The sequence below is a fragment of the Gymnoscopelus microlampas genome (genome assembly GCF_963454915.1).
Source record: "Gymnoscopelus microlampas genome assembly, chromosome: 23".
NCBI lineage: Eukaryota > Metazoa > Chordata > Actinopteri > Myctophiformes > Myctophidae > Gymnoscopelus > Gymnoscopelus microlampas.
In genome coordinates, this window is record NC_139960.1 from 36,039,132 (window position 1) to 36,059,557 (window position 20,426).

The window sequence follows — 20,426 nt, forward strand, 5'->3', positions numbered from 1 at the left end:
AGAGTACCCTTTTATCAGCTTCAGTTGTATTGTTGAAGCTGTTGTAACAACAATACAATTGTTGTTACAACACACAGCAATTGTAATTGTGTGTGTTCCAGTTCCAATTTTGTCTGCACATTTATTGGTGTCATCACTTCCAAATGCACTTATTGTCTCCGCCAGGCCGAAAGGCATGGCGAGAGAGTTTGTTTTGCACCCTGTCCGTCCGTGTGTCCGTGGTAGGAAGGAGAGACACAGGGAAACGTGGTTGTTGGTTTAAAATAATGTTCCTTTAAAAAAAAAAAAAAAAATCTTTCTTTTTGTGTTTCATTTCAAAACAATGGTTTACCAGATAACAAACAATAAATGTGCTCAAAATAAACAAATCAAACTAAATAACTAAACAGAAAACACTGAACAACACAACTGAACTGAAAACTAAACTCCCAAGAAAGTCACCTGAGGTGGAAATATATAGGGACGGTCAGACCACTGTTAATACAAAAGGGGGAAAAGACAAAGACTACCATTGACATACACTCTAAGAACCCCTGCCCCACCCCATAGTGCAGAGGGACTGTGGTGCAGTCCAATTGTCCAGATTAGCTGCAGATCTGGAGCAGCTGATCCCCATTCCTTTGGCCAGCCCATAGTGTCCATTTATGTCAGCAGCCTCCCACAGAACTGGTATCTCAAAAGAAACTCATAAATTAACTAAATAAAAAAAAAACTAAACAATAAATTATGTCATTTCAACTGGTTAATAATGAACAACTGAAAATAAACAATAAAATATAAAGCAAAAGGAAGAGTTACAATACATCATAGTCTATGTGTGGCTGCTGAGTCAGCCATCACAGTCCGTCCTTGTGTCCTTCTGTCTGTGAACAGCTAATCTCCGGCACCGTTGGCCCGGTCACTGTGAAACTGTGAACACACATTCCCTGGATGCCAATTCAACACTTTTTTTCAGATTGGCTTGTTATAGAGCCACCAGGAGGCCGATTTGTGCAAAACACATTTTTTGATACTACTCCTACAGATTTTGTCCAAACATCACACAAATCGGTACACAGTATCTCTATACAGTAGTCATGTGATCAATACGGATCTGTTTTTTTGGCTTCCAAAGTTTTGGCTTCCAAAGTTTGCAGGATTGGTTCGTTTTGAACAAATTGCCTCAAATCATGAACGCAGCATGCAATTTCATTGACATTTTGCGCGCATATTCCCACTAGGCCGAGGAAGCAATGCCACCTTTTCACATTGTCCTGTTATAGCGCCACCAGCAGGTCTAATTTAGCAAAACACATTTTTGGAACAAAATGCCTCAAATCATGAATGCAGTGTCCGATTGCCGTGAAAGGCCTAAGAAGAAATGCCACACTTTTCACATTGGCTTATCATAGCGCCACCAGGAGGCCACAATAACGTACAGTACCTGACCTGGCTGAGACCTGTGCTCCTAGGAGCACTTTTTCTAGTTTATCTTGTATGCTGTGTGCTGATTGGATACAATTGGTATCCCGACCTGAAAATGCATTTTCAGTTTAATAAAGAGCTGGAGAGACAGGGAGCCTCCTGTTACTGAACAAACACTCTATAGCATTACTATCAGAATACTGTATATACAACAAAACAAACCAAAATCACTTACCCTACCTTTAAATGAACACTGGATATTTGGCTGTGTATTTTGCATTGTAATGGAAAAGCTGTGCTGGGATGTGATGGACAGACTGGTTCCACAAGTTTTGCTGCTGACAACATCATTCCATCATGTTGTGTGTATGTTTCGAGTGTGTGTGTGTGCTTGCGCACCAAAGTGCAATCACTCCCTCCATCCCTCTCTTTGTCTCTCGCCAACCGTCTCTCTCTCTCTCTCTCTCTCTCTCCTCACTGTATTCATGTTTGCGCTCTGCGTGTGTGCGTGCGTGTGTGTGCGCGCAGGTTGTGCATGCGTGCGTGTGGTTGTGCGTGCGTGTGTGTGTTTGCCTTATGCTGTAGGTCAGTGCTCCCCATAGCGCTGGGTAGTTAGTTGGGTGCAGCAAAGGGACTTTTGTAGAAGTGAGATGAATAGAGCAGATAACAGTCAGGGGGGGCTTTATCTTCGGCAGGGCCGGAGGAAGGGAGACTTAGGTTACACTACAATAGCTGACACACATATGAGGGAATCAGGGTGTTACGTGCACACACACGTGAATTGCACACACACACACACACACACACACACACACACACACACACACACACACACACACAGTACAGACATATGGGCAGGCGGACGAATAGGTGGACAGAAACTTGTACATTTACTCGAGTAACCTATTTAAGTACATCTTATGAGTATCTGTTCTTAAGTGTTTGTAATTTTGGATACTTCAGTCCACTATGTTTCAAAGACAAATATTGTACTTTTGACTCCACTACATTTCTAGGAAGGAAAAAAAGTACGCTATGAATTAACCACTTAAGCCCTTTTTCAAATATAGTGAAACTCTCATGTGTTGTTGAGTAATAGTTGACCGGGAGTATCTACAGTATACTTTGACTCAAGTACTGCCGTTCTTGAGTACTTTGTCCACCACTGACGCACGCGCTCGCGCACGCACACACGCACACACACACACGCACACACACACACATTCTATATTGTGGAAACCTTGTATGTCCAAAATTGTTACTTTTCAGAAAATGGAAAAAAGAACCTGTGTTCCAATGGACACAATGTTCTTATTTAGTCACACGCTCTTTTTTTAAATACTTTTCATTGGTTCTAATTATATTCATAAAACCCACAGACACACTTAACCACTTTCACGTTCCCTCAAAACTAGCAAAAATAAGCAGATCTATTTTACTTTTACGATTACTGTAGATCGGCTATTTTCACCGGTTTTGTGCGACACTCTTGTATGACGAAGTAGTTAATTAATTTAGAAAGAAAACAAAAAACAAAAGAAAACATGAAAACATGGAGATACAAGGTTTCTGCCCGACAGCGACGACATGCTTATCGCGTCCTATCTGGCCCTTAGCTAAGGGCTTCCTGCATGGCTTAGCTGACACGTGTGTGCTGTTCACACACTTTACGTATGACTGATGACGATGACACATACAGGTGTGTGTCAGCGGGGAGCCACCTGTTCCCATGTGCGCTTACATGCCCTGTGTGTGTGTGTGCGTGTGCGTGTGTGTGTGTTCAACAGCCCTGATGCCCTTTCACTTGATCTATGATTTATATCCCAGTGTGTTCCATTACATTTCTGTTTACCTGGTAGGTCCTGTTATATAATGGCGTTAACGTCACCGGTGTTTATTTACAGTGGTTTAAAGTAACTAAGTACATTTACTCAAGTTCTGTACTTAAGTACAATTTTGAGGCATTTTTTATTTTACTGGAGTATTTCCAAATGTCTGTACTTTTACTTTTACACCACTACAATTGTTTGAAAACTTCAGTTGCTAGTAACAAAAGTTTTAACTGCATCTATCTTCCTGCCCAGATAAACTAAATACAGAATTTGCACCGTGTGACTGGAAATAGAATAACAGAGTATTTCTACATTGCGGTATTGATACTTTGACTTAAGTAAAAAAAATTGAGTACTTTTTTCCACCACTGTCTGTCACCCACCCATAGACCCACAGACAGACAGACCATCAACTTGAACTTTACATATAGATTACAGTGAGATATTCCTCTTAAATTCTCCTTTGGGTAAAAGCTCTATCATCAAAACTGTTTTTTTTCCTATTTGATAAAGACACCTTCTTTGGGACCATGTACACGTCAGATGACAGGGGCATCTTGTACTCCAAATCGCTGGAGCGCCACCTGTTTGGCGGGCAGAGGAAGAGCGACTTCACCAACGTCACCTCGCTGAGAGGAGTCTACCTCACCAACAAACTGGAGGAGGGTAGGGCTGATTATCCATCCATCCATCCACCCATCCACCGATCCATCCACCGATCCATCCCCCCCAAAAAACTAAACAAAACATCATAATCAACAACAACAACAAACTCTCTGCCCCTAGTTCACCCAACAGTTATATTTTATATCAGTGATTCCCAACGTGTGGGAATCCCCGATTCCGAGACCCATAACTTGAGTATCGATCCGATACCAGTGTGTAATTTAAAAAGAATCTATAGGACAAGTGGCTCTCATAAGTGGGGTCCAGTGTTCCTTGAGGGGGTTCCAAATAGACCCTCACAGGTCTGTAACTCTGAGAGTTATGGGGGTCCTTGAAATCAAAAAGTTTGAGAACCACTGATCTAGGAATAAATACAAATGTAGTACAGCTACAAGTTAGTAAAAATAATAATGTAAATAGTACGGTAAGAGTATAAAACATTGGTGAAAAAAAACATCAACTGAAGCATTCAAAATACAAAATACTTGATGACTGTAAATGACATATCATCATGTGATACATTACATGGTATCGGAATGGCATAGACTGACATACTCGTCGATACTTTTTTGCTTTTCCGATACTGGTATTGGAACAACTCTAGGCTGGGGCCCACTGGTGGGTGGTGAGGATATTTTAAGTGGACCCCCAAATAATTGGCAAAACATCAATTTAAAAATCACACCCTGTGTGAAGGTAGCGGCGCCTTTGATACATTTTGACATCGATATGTGTTTATAGCCACGTGTCACGTGAAGCTTGACCAATAACTTTGTTGACTTACGCACCTGACCAATCAGAACGTTGACGCACACGGACAAAGTCAGGTGGCTAGCGCCGCTAAAAATAATATTGCATCAATAATATAGCATAATATAGCATAATAATACAGCATATAATAATATAGCATAATGTAGCATCAATATAAAAAAAGTAAAAAGTAAAAAAACATGCAAAATGTGTTTTCATAGTGATGTAGTAGGTATGAGTGAGTAGATTTCAATATCGTTGGTATTATTAATAATCAAGTTATTAATCATAAATTTGGAATTGTGAGTATTCAAAATTAAGAATCAAAATTTAACGGGGCACCATGAAAATCAACTTATGACTAAACACAAGCTTAATTTGTATTTAACCTTAACTTTAATACCACCAATAAAATAATCAAAGATTATACAAATAAAATTATTACTTTATTCCAATAAATCTACAAGATCTGAAGGGGAAAACGTTTGTTTCTCGATCATAGCCTTGCAAACGTGTGTCAACATTTCAGTGTTAATAAGGAATAATAATTCAACTTGAGCAATGACCAAACTTGATTTGATATTAAAAATATATGAATTTATTTAATCATGTGGCATGTCAAACCTAAGCTAGACAAACCTAAGCTAGACATGCAACATTTAATGAAATGGAAAATCTCAACATTAAATGTAATCAAAGTGTAGTAACTGAGTAGTAATACTGTAATATGCCTGACTACGCCACCTCCCGCTTGTGGAGGGGGCAGGAGGAACCCCTAAACCTTACACTGTTCAACTTCCCTTAAACAGGAACAATTACTTTACTAGAGGCAGTTTGTGGAAAAATATAACAACTTTATTACCATGAAATTACAAAACACATCACTGTTGTCTATTACAAACTAGCACGACAATTAAGGTCCTTAAGGCAAGGTATTTAGTATTAAAATGGCAATCTAACAGTTACCTCTCGCAGTCTAAGGAAGGGCGGGTCGGCCCGTGCACACAGTGAATACCAAAATAACTAGGGGAAAGAAAAGGGGACAGGCCTGGCCTCAAAGATATCATGCAATATAAATACAAAATTCAAATACAAAACATGCAGTGCCAGGTTATATCAATACACACCAATAAAAACCAAAGGGGTCCCCAGTGCAGTCCCAAGCTAAGAGGAAAGCCGTGTGCAGCAGGGCGGACCCGGCCTTGAACAGGGTTACACGAATTAAACTGTAACAGAATAGAGGAGAGGAACAGTTAAAATATGCCAATATGGATAAATGTTAAAACCTATGCCTACAGTGTACCTTGGCTAGATGGCTCAAATAAACAAAACAAAAAGAGTAAATTAACAGTGGGAAACAGTGGCCGGTGTGGTCCCTTTAGGGAAACAAACAAAACGCATTAGTTGCCAGCCCTAGTATCACACTAAATAAAACACTATATTCAAATCATTAAAAGAACAAACAGCTTAAAACCTACTTTGTGTTGCAGTAACTGTGCACACAATGCAAGGCCAAGGCGAGGGGGGCAACCTCAACACCAGAGCTGCTGTATAAAATAAGACAGTGATGTTACAAACTAAAATACATTAAAATCCACAAAGAGGCAATGCATAAAATGTATACTGCTTTACCCGTGTCTCCAGGTATGGCAGACAGAACAGACACCACAGGAGGTCACTTAATTTGTAAAACTGAAATAATAAATAAATGCATTAAAATAAGATAATAAAACACAATGATGTTGGCTAAATTAAAGTGCCAAAGAGCATGGGAAGCCTCCATGTGCTCAACAGAAAATAGCCAAAGTAGCAGATCTACAAGGTTCAGTTTTTGGCCTACCATGTGTTCTCCTTCTCCCTGCATGAACCATGCAGCCTACAGCAGAGACAAATGGCTCTCTACTGGGAGGAGCTAGGCTTTTATACTTCCTGGTCATGTGACTATGTCAGGTGCAGTGGGTGCACCATTCACCTGGGTTCCCACAAAAGTTTTAGCTGGATTCTGATGGAAGCTAAACCTAACTTTAATCCTGTAAGAAAACAACAACATTAAATGAAATAACAATCAAATGATATGCCATGAGCAGTTTGAATTGATCTTATTCAAAGGTTATTCCTGCGTTTACCAACACACCACGGGTGGAATGCGATGAGTCCAGGATCCAGTGATGAACATTGTCTTGTTGTGACAACCTGGTGGAATTCACGCTGGATTTAGGGTGAACGTGTGAAGTTGTATTGTCGATCCGTCCTGTGTCTCCACTCAGGCAGGCTGAGGAGCCAGTCAGGAGCTGGTCACAGGGCTGTATGCGTGCAGCAGTAGGCCAGGCAGAAGATCAGTGTTGAGCAGGAGTGCAGATAGAGACGTGGTCGTAGTGAGGGGTCAGGTCTGGGGGACCCGAGCTGCACGTCCTATACTGTTCTAGTCGGAGAGAGAGAGAGAGAGACGAGCCGCATTTCGGCTGTGGAAGGCCCATGCAGGCCGTGTTATGGCCTTCCACGAAGACAGAAGTCATCGAAGAGCATCCTGAAGAGGAGCGGGTCACACACAGCATTTATATACGTAATGTGACAGCAACATGAGGCTGTTGCAACACGTGGCTTCTTCCGAAATGCCATGTTGTTGTTGTGAGGCAATGACGTGGTCCGGAGAGATGTCCATCTTGGGAGGATGAAGTCATGCACTCGTGCGTTGCTCATGGCTTAAATTACACATATTCTGCGAATATCGTGTTTATTTTATTCACACAATTATTACAAACCATTGAATCCAGCAACAGTAACAGTATTATAATCCAAGAATCCTGATTCATTCAGGACTGAGTCTGTGTCTCATTTGAAGCTGCTTGGAGACGTCTGAAAATAGGAAGTTACAGGTTTCCATGGACTTGGGTAATGTCAAATCTTGCGTTTGCGAAATTATATCCAACTTCCCTCTATGCCGCACATGTCCAGTGACATTCTTGAGGATCAATAGGTCAGGAGTGTGGGACAAAGGGTGTCGTAGACTCTAGGCCCCCTCTCTAGTTGAACATGAGACAGAGGGTATCCTATCCAAATGTAAGTGTTGAAACTGGATAAACTGTAATTGTGCTTCTATATCCGTGGCCAAATACGTAGCAATTTGGGGGTCCTTCACTTGAAAAAGTTTGACAACCACTGATTTGTGTCATAACAGTACCTTGAACTTTTGGTGGTTTGTTATTCAGATGGGAGGATAAGAAGTGTGATCTCCTTCGACAGAGGAGGGGAGTGGAGACTTCTTACCAAACCTGACAATGTGGAGTGTGGACACAATGTCATTAATGTATGTAATCCTTATTCACATATATATATACATATACACACTTGTACAGTATGTTTATCATTACTGGCAGAATGAAGTGTGTGTGTGTGTGTGTGTGTGTGTGTGTGTGTGTGTGTGTGTGTGTGTGTGTGTGTGTGCGTGTGCGTGTGCGTGTGCGTGTGCGTGTGCGTGTGCGTGTGCGTGCCAAACGTCTAGCCTGGCATTGGCCAGACAGATTACGTGGATTCACTCACGTTCCTCCCCGGTATCAGTCTAGACATCGGCCGATAGGGAGTATGAGAAATCAGAAAATGATTGGGCCAATCAGTGACTGCGTTTCAACAGCTGTCCGTACAACAGTGAAAAGCATCAAAATCATTTTCTGATTTCTCATACTCGCTCCCTATGGGCCGAAGTCCAGACTGATACCGGGGAGGAACGTGAGAGTGAATCCACGTTATCAGTCTGGCCAATGCCAGGCTACCAAACGTCCCCCACATGTATAATAGAATTTGAGAAATAGATATTTTGAGGACCATTTTCCTGGTCCTCTGTTTTATGGTTAAAATATATATATATATATATATATATGTTTTGAGTTGAGGTTTATAATTTGGGAAAACATTCAGGTTGGGGTTAAGATTAGGATGAATCATTTAGAGGTTAGGTTTAGTGGTTGGAGTTATGCCTGTAGGGTTAGGGTTGAACATGATGAAAATGGCATTCATAAAACCGGCGTCCGAAAATGTTGATGTCCTCACAAGTATAGTAATACGTGTGTGTGTGTGTGTGTGTGTGTGTGTGTGTGTGTGTGTGTGTGTGTGTGTGTGTGTGTGTGTGTGTGTGTGTGTGTGTGTGTGTGTGTGTGTGTGTGTGTGTGTGTGTGTGTGTGTGTGTGTGTGTGTGTGTGTGTGTGTGTGTGTGTGTGTGTGTGTGTGTTTTCTATAGTGTAACCTCCACATCCATGGAGAACACAGTCGCTACAACCGCATCGTTCCTATGCTGGCTGTCTCTGAGCCCACCGCTGTTGGGCTGGTCATCGCTCATGGTAACCAAACGGAAATGTACTTTTCAACGGAAATGTCTGATTATGTGATAATAAGTGTGAGTGTGTATAATATCTCCTCTCCTCTCCTCTCCTCTCCTCTCCTCTCCTCTCCTCTCCTCTCCTCCAGGTAGTGTGGGTGAGTCTCTCTCATCATCGCAGCATCCAGATGTGTTTGTTTCATCAGACGGGGGTTACAACTGGAAAGGGACCCTGAAGGGCCCTCACCATTACAGCATACTGGACTCCGGGGGCCTCGTTGTGGCCGTGGAAGCCCACCACGAAGGACAAGTCAAAACAATCAAGTACTGAATGCACCTGTTCAAGGAGTAGTTCACCCAAAAAATGACACATTTTCTATCAATTACACACCCCATGAAGCCTTGAATTCATGGAGTTTTTTGTTTGTTTTTGTGGCATTCCTAAGCCAATAATTTGATGACCGGCAGAACCAGTGGCGTAGCTTACATAGGACCCTTTTGATCTGAAAACCCATGCGGAAAAAGGTGTGTCTACGCCACTGGGCAGAACGATGCTAATGTCTCCGGAAGGAGACTCCGCAAGACTCCTACCGGAGATTCCACCGGTCATCAAATTATTGGCTTAGGACTGCATCACCACAGAAAAGTATCACTACTGCAATGTAAATACGCTGTTACAAGTAGAAGTCTGTTGTACTTGAGTAAAAGTACAAAAGTATCAGCATCAAAATATACTTAAAGTACCAAAAGTAAAAGTACTCATTGTACAGAATGTTCCATTTCACAAGTTAAAAATGTCTACACCGTCGTACGATGAAATATAAACCTTACTTAAACTTGACCCCCAGCTCATCTGTCAAGTTTGGTTCAAATCCAATTAAAACTTTCAGTTATCGATGTGACAGACATTCAAAACAAACCCCTATGCCCATTAAAACCGGAAAGCATCCATGTCATTTTAGATTTTAGCTATAAATATAGCAACATAACTTTTTCAGAAAACTCTTAGGATTTAGAACAGTGGTTTAGAACAGTGGTTCTCAAACTTTTTCATGTCAAGGACCCCCAAATTGACACTTATTAGCGGACCCCCATTTCAAAAGATAAGCCAGGGACCCCCATAAGAGAAGATTTTTACGGCTCTAGCAGTGATTCTCAACCAATTTAATTTCAAGGACCCCCAGTTTGACATGCATTAGGCTGCGGACCCCCATTTAATGGCATCTCTATCTCTGGGACCCCAATTTATATTGTAAAAACAATGTTAATTTAACTCTGAGAGTGTACAAGTGGAACCAAATGGACCCGTTATTTGGTTCCATTTGTACGCTTTCAGAGTTACAGACCCATAAGGGTCCATTTGGTTCCTATCCATCATTTAGCTGGGGACCCCCTGGAACCCCCTCAAGTACCCCTGGGGGTCCCCGGACCCCACTTTGAGAACCAATGGTTTAGAACAGTGGATGTACAAGCTCTCAGTGAGCTTGTATATCTGCTATTTTCGAGAAACACAGTCTTTTTTCATTTTGGAAAAATCTTGAAAGTGTTTAAAACATTTCAAATTTTTTTTTTTAAACACAAATCTTCTCTTCTGGGGGAGTCCCTGGCATAAACTATTTTCAGATTGGGGGTCCACGGCCAAATACATAACATTTTTGGGGGTCCTCCTTGGCCCGAAAATAACTACCCATTTAGAAGGCACTTGTAGAATCGGCCTCAGGTCTTAATGGGTTCATCATTATGTGCAGGTTCTCTACAGATGAGGGCCAGTGTTGGAAGGCATACAACTTCACAGAGCAGCCCTTCTTCTTCGCCGGCCTGGCATCTGAGCCGGGCACCAAGGCCATGAACATCAGCGTCTGGGGCTACAGGCCAGAGGACGACGGTCAACCCATGTGGGTCGCCGTCACCATCGACTTCCAGAGTCTGCTCACCAGAGAGTGTGAGTCAAAATGCATGCGTGTTGCTTGCGGTTTGTGACATTTCTAATCGATTCACAATGTAGGCGTTTAGCAGATGCTTTTATCCAGAGCACTTTCAGAGTGCAAGGTGAACTCTAGTCAACAAACAGAGTAAATGGTCACGTGAATAGAGTGTCAACAAGACCGTTACTGTAGGTGGATACGAAGCATACCAGATAAATATCAAAGTAGCATCTGCCTAAATAAATTCTATCTAGCATTTGTGGTATATAACAATGTGAACAATTAACCAACACACAGTACATCTGCATAGTATAATATGGGGAGGCCATAGCTGAGTGGTTAGTGAGCCCGCCTAGGGGAGCCAGAGGCCCTGGTGTCCCAGGTACGATTCCAGGCCAGCAATGTGTCAATGTGTGTCCCGGTGCACCGAGCAAGACTCTTAACCCCTAATTGCTCCCCGAGCACCACATATGGCTGCTCACTGCTCCTAGTTGTTATAGGATGGGTAAAATGCAGAGGACAAATTTCACGTATGTGCAAATGTACTGTGACAAATAAATCCCCAAGGCGTGGGGCCTATATTATATTATTATATAACCCGCATCTATCAAAGGCGCACATAATGAGTGCTAGGGCGTGAGGTACAATAAGTGATACAGTACAAGTAAACTGGAGTGCTAGGACGTGAGGTACAAGAAGTGATACAAGTAAACAGGAGTGCTAGGGCATGAGGTACAAGCAGTGATACAACTTAATGAGGAGTTCTAGGACGTGAGGTACAAGTAGGTTCCTTGGCTTAGGAATGCGACAAAAACAAATAGAATCTCCATGAATTCAAGGCTTCATGGGGTGTGTAATTGATAGAAAAAAGTCTGTTTTTAGGTGAACTACTCCTTTAAGTACAGTACTTATTAGTATTTATGAACTTTTACTTTCCACCACTGAAATATTGCACCTGTGCCAACGGCGCTTTGTTCAGGTGATGAGAGGGATTATGAGGAGTGGCTGGCTCACTCCGCAGAGAGAGAGGAGGAGGACCCGGCCAACGACGGCTGTGTGCTGGGATACAAGGAGACCTTCAGGAGGCTGAAGAGGTTGTCTGTCTGCAGAAACGGACGGGACTACATGGTGAACAAGAGACAATCCCCCTGCGTCTGCACCAGAGAGGACTACCTCTGGTAAGGCTGTGCATTGACGCCGACATATGACGCTATACTGGCAGAGTATGATCAATTAACTCTCAATCTGCCCAGAGGATTCATAAAAACAATAACTACCTGCATCAACATTGTGAATGTCCTCTATTAAACACGTGTTTTGTCAACAGTGACTACGGTTACTATCGTCATGAGAACAGTTCCGAGTGTGTGAGACAGCCCGACATCGCTGACAAATCCCTGGAGGTCTGCATTGACGGAGAGGAGGACGAGCTTCTGACATCTGGGTAATGATCGCACGCACGCACGCACGCACGCACGCACGCACGCACGCACGCACCCACACATACGAAAAACTACCTTTAGCTGTTTAGACTCCTGTCTCGTTTATTTATTTTTTACTTTTTTCTTTTTCATGATGTTCCATGGACCCTTATGGGTCCATTTGGGTCAATTTTTACAAGCTCAGAATTTAACCAACAAATTTGTGGCGGTTGTGCTGTGTACGTATTGTAGGTACCGGAAGGTTCCCAGTGACAAGTGTGAGGGGGGCTTCACTCCCCAGGCCAGTGTGGAGAACAACATAAGACCCTGTGGGGTCAAGCCCAGCCTCAAACCACCTGCCGGACACACATCCTCGGTCACACCCTTTGACACTCCGGTCAGTGAGGATGTGCTCTATTGTTGAAGTCTGTCTGTGTCCCTCTGTGTGTGTGTGTGTGTGTGTGTGTGTGTGTGTGTGTGTGTGTGTGTGTGTGTGTGTGTGTGTGTGTGTGTGTGTGTGTGTGTGTGTGTGTGTGTGTGTGTGTGTTTTTCCCTGCAACTTGCCGGGGGGAAAAAAAGATGCTCTTTATTAAATCGATGTTTCTGTCGTTAGACCTTCATCAGGACTAACTTGTAATGTTTGGCCTTGACTCTGAGAGTTATGGGGGTGAAATTAAAACTATTGAGAACCACTGCTTTAATTTAATACCATAACTTGGCATAAAAGTGAGGTGTGTGTGTGTGTGTGTGTGTGTGTGTGTGTGTGTATTCTCCAGAGAGAGAAGATGGTTCTGCTACTGGTGTGTGCCGGAGCGGCGTTCGTTGTTGTGGTGGCTATCGTTATTGCTGCTCTTGCGGTGAGGAAGATGATGCACAGGAACAGGTCTGTAAGGGCGCACACGCACACTCACGCACGCACACACGCACGCACACACCACAAAAAACTCACATTTTTAACCAAAATCCCATTGTTCTGATGATCTTCTCACACCAGAACAAAGGTTCAAAATCAGCAAGGCTTTATTTAACCACTTAAGCCCTATTTACATTCAGTAGCGCAACACGTTGTTGTGAGCTTTTAGATCTGCTATTTCCAACATTTCGGAAGCTTTTTTTTTTTTTTTTTTTTTTTCATTTCTGAAAGACCTTTGAAATGTTTTTGAAAGTATTCTTTATAAGAAATGTAAAACAAAAAACTGCATATTTACTTACCGCTCATAAATGGATCCGTGACCCAAAAGGGGGCACAACAACTGTGTTGTGCAAGACTGAGAACCCATTGCAAACACACAGGTTTTAGTACTATACAGTATACAAGCTGTAACACACTATTCTGTCCTTACCTGGCAACGAAGCAGCCATTGATGTGGGTAAACTCTGCCCCCTGCAGGGCGCCTGCGTATCGATTCTCGAACCTGCGGATTCAGGACGATGACAACGGCATGACAGTCGACTTGGACAGTGGAACCAGCAGCAACGGCACCACCACCTTCCATCAAGACTCAGACGATGTAAGAGTTGACACCAGTGGTGTAAAGTAACTAAGTACATTTTACTTTACTGGAGTATTTCCAAGTGTCCATACTTTGGCAAATATTGTACTTTTACTCCACTACAATTATTTGAAAACTTTAGTTACTAGTGACTTTGCAGATATAAATGATTACATTATAAAAGATACATTAACCACGTTAGCCTTATTTTATACCTATTGGCTATTTGAAAATAGCTGATCTACAAGCTCACAACGTGTCGCATTTCGACATGTTGTGAGCTTGTAGATCTGTTATTTTCAAACATGTAAGTACATTTAAGTACATTTTGATACCAATACTTTTGTATTTTACTCAAGTAAATGTTGAATTCTGGACTTGTACTTGTAACTGAGTACTTCTACATTGCAGTATTACTTAAGTAAAACATTTGAGAACTTTTTCCACCACTGGTTGACACTGCAGTCAAGTCAAGTACATTTTATTTCAGCTACATTTCCTTTAGATGCAAACTCAACACACTTAAAGGACGACTTCACCACTTTTCAACATATCTTCATATAATAGGTCCTCACTAATGCTCATGATAACATGGTACAATTTTTTTCTAATCAGTCTGTGTCTCAGAGGAGGGCTGTAGACAGTTCAGAAACCCGTCTACCAGTGACATCATCGATGGGGAATCCAAGCTAATAGAAACTGCAGGCTTTGTATTCCTGGAAAGTTGCAATGCAATAATAGATCCCATTGTTCTCGCCTTAATAAAAATCTGAATGATTTTTTTAAAATCTTTTTGGAAAAATAAATCCTGCCTAACCATGATGTCACTGGTAGACGGGTTTCTGGACTGTCCACAGCCCTCCTATGAGACAGAGACCAAGTAGAAAAAAATTGTACCATTTTATCATGAGCATTAGTGAGGACCTATTATATGAAGATAGGTTGAAAAGTGGTGAAGTCGTCCTTTAATAACCCATTTAGAGCTGGAAAGCCTATGTTGTTATACAGTTCAATCTGTGAAAGCATCTGTGTCATTTTAGATATTGTTGCTGTCGGGCAGAAACCTCCTATCTCCATATTATTTTTTCGTAAAGTAATGCCCTACTTGATCATACTACAGCGTCACACAAAAGTATCAAAAGATCCACAAGCTCAAAACACGGTGCGAAGCGAGCATTTTGAGCTTGTAGATCTGCTACTTTTGCTACCTCAGGTCTAAATGCACTAACATTAAAATACAACAATAGAAGTTAAATATTAGCCTGGTATGGTTTACTAGGCTAGTTAAATATACCAAAGTAGGAACAACATACAAAGAACTTCCTAGAAAGTACAGAAAGAATGTAAAACAATGGTTCTCCAAAAATAATTATGTCAATGTCACCCACATTTACAGTATATTCATTTGGCCATGGATCCCCATTTGAAAAGATTTTTTGACAGGGACGATAAGAGAAGATTTGTCAAGATTTGTCTTTCGAAAACATTATAATATAATATATATGTTGATATTAGACTGATATTTTCCTTCTGTATTTTACAGGATCTCATTGACTGAAACGTGTGGACATAATGATTGTGAATATCATATTGTGACCATTTCCAATGATGAGCTGGAAAGGACATTTTTCATTTTATTTTTTTAAATAATGAAATGTAAAAAATGCCAAATTTGCTATTTATTGAGCTTACTTAACAAATTAAGACCTACTCAAAAACGACGTGGTGTGAGCTTGTACATTTTTGAAAATGTTCGAAAGTATTGGATTTTTTTTATTCTTGGAAATGATTTGTTAATGTATGATTTAAGTTAATTATTATTATTGTTATTGTAAGTTTTAATTGGAATATACTGTATATTTTTTTTAATTTTGACTACAATGACATGGTGGCCAAAAGAGGGACGCCAGTTTGAAAGTGCTTATAGTTAAGGCAACAGATAAGGGACTTCAGACATTTATCTACTAATCCATATCTAAACAGCAGTATGAGTTGCTTTAAAAAAAAAAAAAAAAAAAAAAAAAATATATATATATATATATATATATATATATATATATATATATATATATATATATATATATATATATATATGACAAAAAGCAGCTGTTTGGGTCTGAAACAATTGCACATACTATATTGACTATACTTTGTATTATTTTGGCCTATAAATGAAATGCACATTGTAAATATCTAGCATTCAAGCCACAATGCTCTGGAATGCTTTCGACTGTTAACTGTGAAAATTAATTTAAGTGTACTAATGATATCCTTGTATTTGTTTATATTGTGTTAGTTTACCAGGATGGATTTCTTCCTCCTGACATAACAAAACCTTATTTTGTTGCTGTCGGGGCGGGAAACCTATTATCTCCATATTCAAACTTTTTGTGTTTTTCCTTGAATTAAAGCAGCACTAATAGAGCCTGCCTGCTTGCTCAGGGGATAAATTGAATCTTGACCTTCAGGTCAAAATTCATGTCAGATCCTAGGTGAGACATCACCTTTGACATGATCTAAATGTCTCAATAGATGAGTATGGAGACAAAATACAACCACCACAATTGTATAAGTTATATTGTATTAACATACTCTACCATACAGATTGGACAAAATTACATTATAGTCATAAAACAAAGTTTCACACTGAGGCTTTAATGCCCTACTTGATCATACAACAGCGTCACACAAAAGTATCAAAAGTAATAAATACAAGATCGAAACGTGGTGCAAAGCGACACGTTTTGAGCTTGTAGATCTGCTACTTTTGCTATTTTTGAATTCCCTGAAAAGTAACAGTTTTGACCATGTGAGGTTTCCACCCGACAGACTATTTTCTGGATGATCTCTGAATGTTTCTGAATGTTAGGCTTGGGGCAGATCTTGCTGTTTAAAAAGCTGATTTCCAAAATTCATATAGCAGCGATTCCCAGCCTGTGGGCCATGACGATATCATTTTAAAGATTTAATATTTTAAAGATAACGGTAATTATAACTTGTATTTTGTTCTTTAAAACCTTGGGAAATGAGTTTACATTGTGATAGATACATTAAGAAAGATCCCAGCCCGAACACAATCGATTGATTAATCATTAAAATAAACATGCACTCTCAGAATTATGGGGGTCCTTGAAAATAAAAAAAGTTAGAGTACCACTGTTTTATGGACTCCTAATGTCCCATCGTGTCATAGTAAATCAGTGTACATATTCTGAAGAAAACTTGGAGACTGACATTCAGTAATTGGGTCTTATGATCAACATGAAAACATTATAATGATATATATATAGATATATCTATCTATCTATCTATATGTGCAAAGAAAATCAAAAAATTGGCATGGACAAGGCCAAGTCTTGCCACGGACACCTTTACCTGTGCACAGACACATAGATGGGTGGGCCATGAACGCTTTTGAGGTTTTCAAGTGGGTGGGCGCTGGTCCATAAAAGGATGGGAACCACCACTGTCATATAACATTAATTATACAGTATCATAGGTACTGTTTTTCACATTATCTGACTTACCAGCATTTAAAATGATCTGTTGCCCTGTCTTATATATCACATTCCATTACTTAGTTTATATATGTACAGAATAATATTGTTTTTAATTCACACCTTTTCAGTCAATGAATTAAGTGTGTTATTTCTTTCTTTTTTTGCAGTCAAACCAGGGGTCGGCAACCTTTTTGACATGAGGTGCCATGTTTTCATTTTCTTGATAGTCAGTGTGCCATATCAATGAGTTTAATTGTGACACCACATCAAAATTAAATATTTCCAACACATTTTGATTGTCCATGGGCTAAACATAACAATCATTATTTTTCTTCTTTAGAATGTTTTTTCTTTCACATCAGGATGTAATGATCATTAGACTAGCAATAACCCACCTTCCCAGACTCCCTCCCCAGTCAGAGTCAGGAGTTTGAATGAATATAGAATTATGTACAGGATGCAATTTGTACATAGATGTGAGGGGACTTAATTAAGCTTACTAAACTTGTTTTTAATATTTAATTTTAAAATAAATAAAAATGTCACACTTATGCCAGTGTGACAGTGATCATCCTCCCCTATGCCAATGTTGGCACCCGTGCCTAAGGTTGCCTACCCCTGAGTCAAACTATCCAGAACAATGTAACATTCTGTGGAGTTATGGAGTCGTGTTTCCAATGTACCACGACTAGATCAACTGCACAATAAACTTAACACTTCAAAGCAAATATGTATCAATGATCTCTGTAACGATCCTATCAAATCTGTATTATTAATCTGTATACAGATCAAATCTGTATTACTGGCCTGTATAAAGATTGTAGCGGCCCTTGGATTTGAATGATGACGAAGGTGGATGGTTTCAACGGGTGTATTTATTTTCTCTTCAACACAGAATGAAGCTCTGTTCGAACACGTGAAAACTATAAAATAGAAATAAATACTGTTACAATCATATTAAATCATTTCATAATTTCACTCAACAGTAAAATCAATGCATTTCAAAGTGTCACTTGCAAAGTACAATTCAACAATAAAATAGTTAGTTTATAGTTGATATAATTCAGTGAATTCATAACCCATTTCAAAATGCAAATACCAAACGAAATTGTACCATAACCAAATCAAAATACCAGACAAACAATGAATAGATCCCAAAACAAATCAGAAAGAAAATCCAAACAAACAAACAAAAGAACACTCCTGTACCTCACTCCGCTATCCAGGGGTGCTATACTGGGCTGGGCTGCTTACAAAGCCACCTTGGCTTCAGGTAACATCAAACAATCATTTGTTTGATGTTCAATCATTGCACCAAACGTCACAACGGGCACTGTGAACAATAAAACAACCTTACTCAAACTGCGCACTTAAAGAGCAGAATACAGGGTTATAGGTTACAAGTAGGCTACAGAACGTTAAGGCAAACAAACAAACATTTCGTACCGTGTCGCGCTGATTAGGAGACACATTGGTGCGTGCTACTGTGTGTGCGTCTCTCTCTGAATGTAGTTAGGGAATTTTAACAAGATGTTTGGACCATCTGTGAAAACATTTACTACCAATAGCTTTCTTCACCAATGTGTTCTTATAGGTGTCTAGAATCACCTCTCAATTATCAAAATTCATTTGAATCTTCTTGAATCGTATTATGGTAGATCAAGTGTGCCAGCTCGCACTTGAACTACTTGACCCAGACAATGCCCTGCGTCTTTTCTTCCTGTCTGGCCGTTGGTCTTGCTCATCTTGCTCTAAAGAATAGATTATGTTTAAAGTTTTTATTAAATTATGATGTCACTCACAACATACAGTAGAATAGGATTGAAATCTGCAAGTGGCAACTTTCATCACAATGAAAAAAAAAACGTACGATATCCAGTGGATATACTTCTTGCACGACTGTATAGCTCGGTTTTGCATTCCAAATGGTATCTTAGTTTGGGGTCATCTCAGTTTTTCCAGTCCTCATGTAGTCTTTTGATTAATGCTGCATCATCCACACTCTCAGAATAAGACAAAATCTGTGCATAGCCTTTTTGGGTGACTTTTGAGAGCTTTTGAATCTCAGTCTCAGGACCACCACAGATGAAGTACCTTAAGCCACAAGCTACAGAATCCTCTTCCATCTTGGCTACTAAAACACAAGTGTCATGATTGTTTAATTGTTTCTAATGGTTGTTCAATGTAAGCAATAGGCTAGAGAAAATTGATATTCTAAATTCACAGAAATCAAAAGTTTTGCTAGCAGAGGAAAATAAATCCCAAAAAGTAGATAAACTACCGTACCTTAAAATCGTCCAGACATATTTGCCAGGATGCAACACCCCCGCTCCTTCCCCACATGCAGACAGTGTATCCCACTGAGCATGTGCACAGTAGGTGTATACTCTTATCAAGTGTTAATATTTTCTTATTTTATTTTTCAGAATAGAATCAATTCAACAACACCCCAATCCCCTACCATTGATTATACACTGATTATACACTAACAATAACCAATATATATACCAATATTAGATGGCCAGGGAGACATTTTTACTCAAAAATAATGGTTGGAATGGATTCAGCACCCCTGAAAACCCCTAGGTAGACACCTCACAAGACTTTTATTTCTTTTCATATTTTTCACCCAAGACTCAATAAGACCGCAGGAGTAACCGGAAGTGTCAAAGTAAAAGTAGCCCAAAATACACAGGAACAGGAAGTGTCAAAATAAAGGTCTCCCAAAAATAATAACAAATTTAACTTCAATTGTTTCTTTAGTTTGAAGTTATTAAAAGGACAAGTGTCACAGACACTTACAAAGATCATCTGTATTATTAATCTGTATACAGATCAAATCTGTATTATTAATCTGTATACAGATCAAATCTCTATTATTAATCTGTATACAGATCATATCGAATCTGTATTACTGATCTGTAAGATCAAATCAAAGTACCTTGGTATCACTGTAACATCTGCATCATTGGTCTCTACCAGAAGGTGGCAGCATACTTTCAGCAAAGAAGTATTTTGAGAGGGCGACGTTGAGTACAAATCCCATGTCCTGGACGGACGGGCCATGTAATTGGTCAGTTGGTTGTGGAGACAACCAACCACGATGATCGCTCTGTCCTACAG

At 40.1% G+C, this 20,426-nt stretch overlaps 1 protein-coding gene across 1 annotated transcript in view; it reads left to right on the forward strand.

Annotated features, from left to right (window-relative positions):
- Positions 1–15,795, forward strand: part of LOC311039892 (sortilin) — a 36,338-nt gene extending 20,543 nt beyond the window's left edge. The window contains exons 11-21 of the mRNA XM_084049904.1: positions 3,750–3,902; positions 7,862–7,959; positions 8,887–8,986; positions 9,114–9,288; positions 10,713–10,906; positions 11,869–12,067; positions 12,217–12,333; positions 12,563–12,707; positions 13,087–13,193; positions 13,701–13,821; positions 15,347–15,795. Coding sequence (XP_083906030.1) covers positions 3,750–3,902; positions 7,862–7,959; positions 8,887–8,986; positions 9,114–9,288; positions 10,713–10,906; positions 11,869–12,067; positions 12,217–12,333; positions 12,563–12,707; positions 13,087–13,193; positions 13,701–13,821; positions 15,347–15,361 — 1,424 coding nt within the window. The 3' untranslated portion in view covers positions 15,362–15,795. The remainder of the gene's footprint in view (positions 1–3,749; positions 3,903–7,861; positions 7,960–8,886; positions 8,987–9,113; positions 9,289–10,712; positions 10,907–11,868; positions 12,068–12,216; positions 12,334–12,562; positions 12,708–13,086; positions 13,194–13,700; positions 13,822–15,346) is intronic.
- Positions 15,796–20,426: the final 4,631 nt, after the last annotated feature.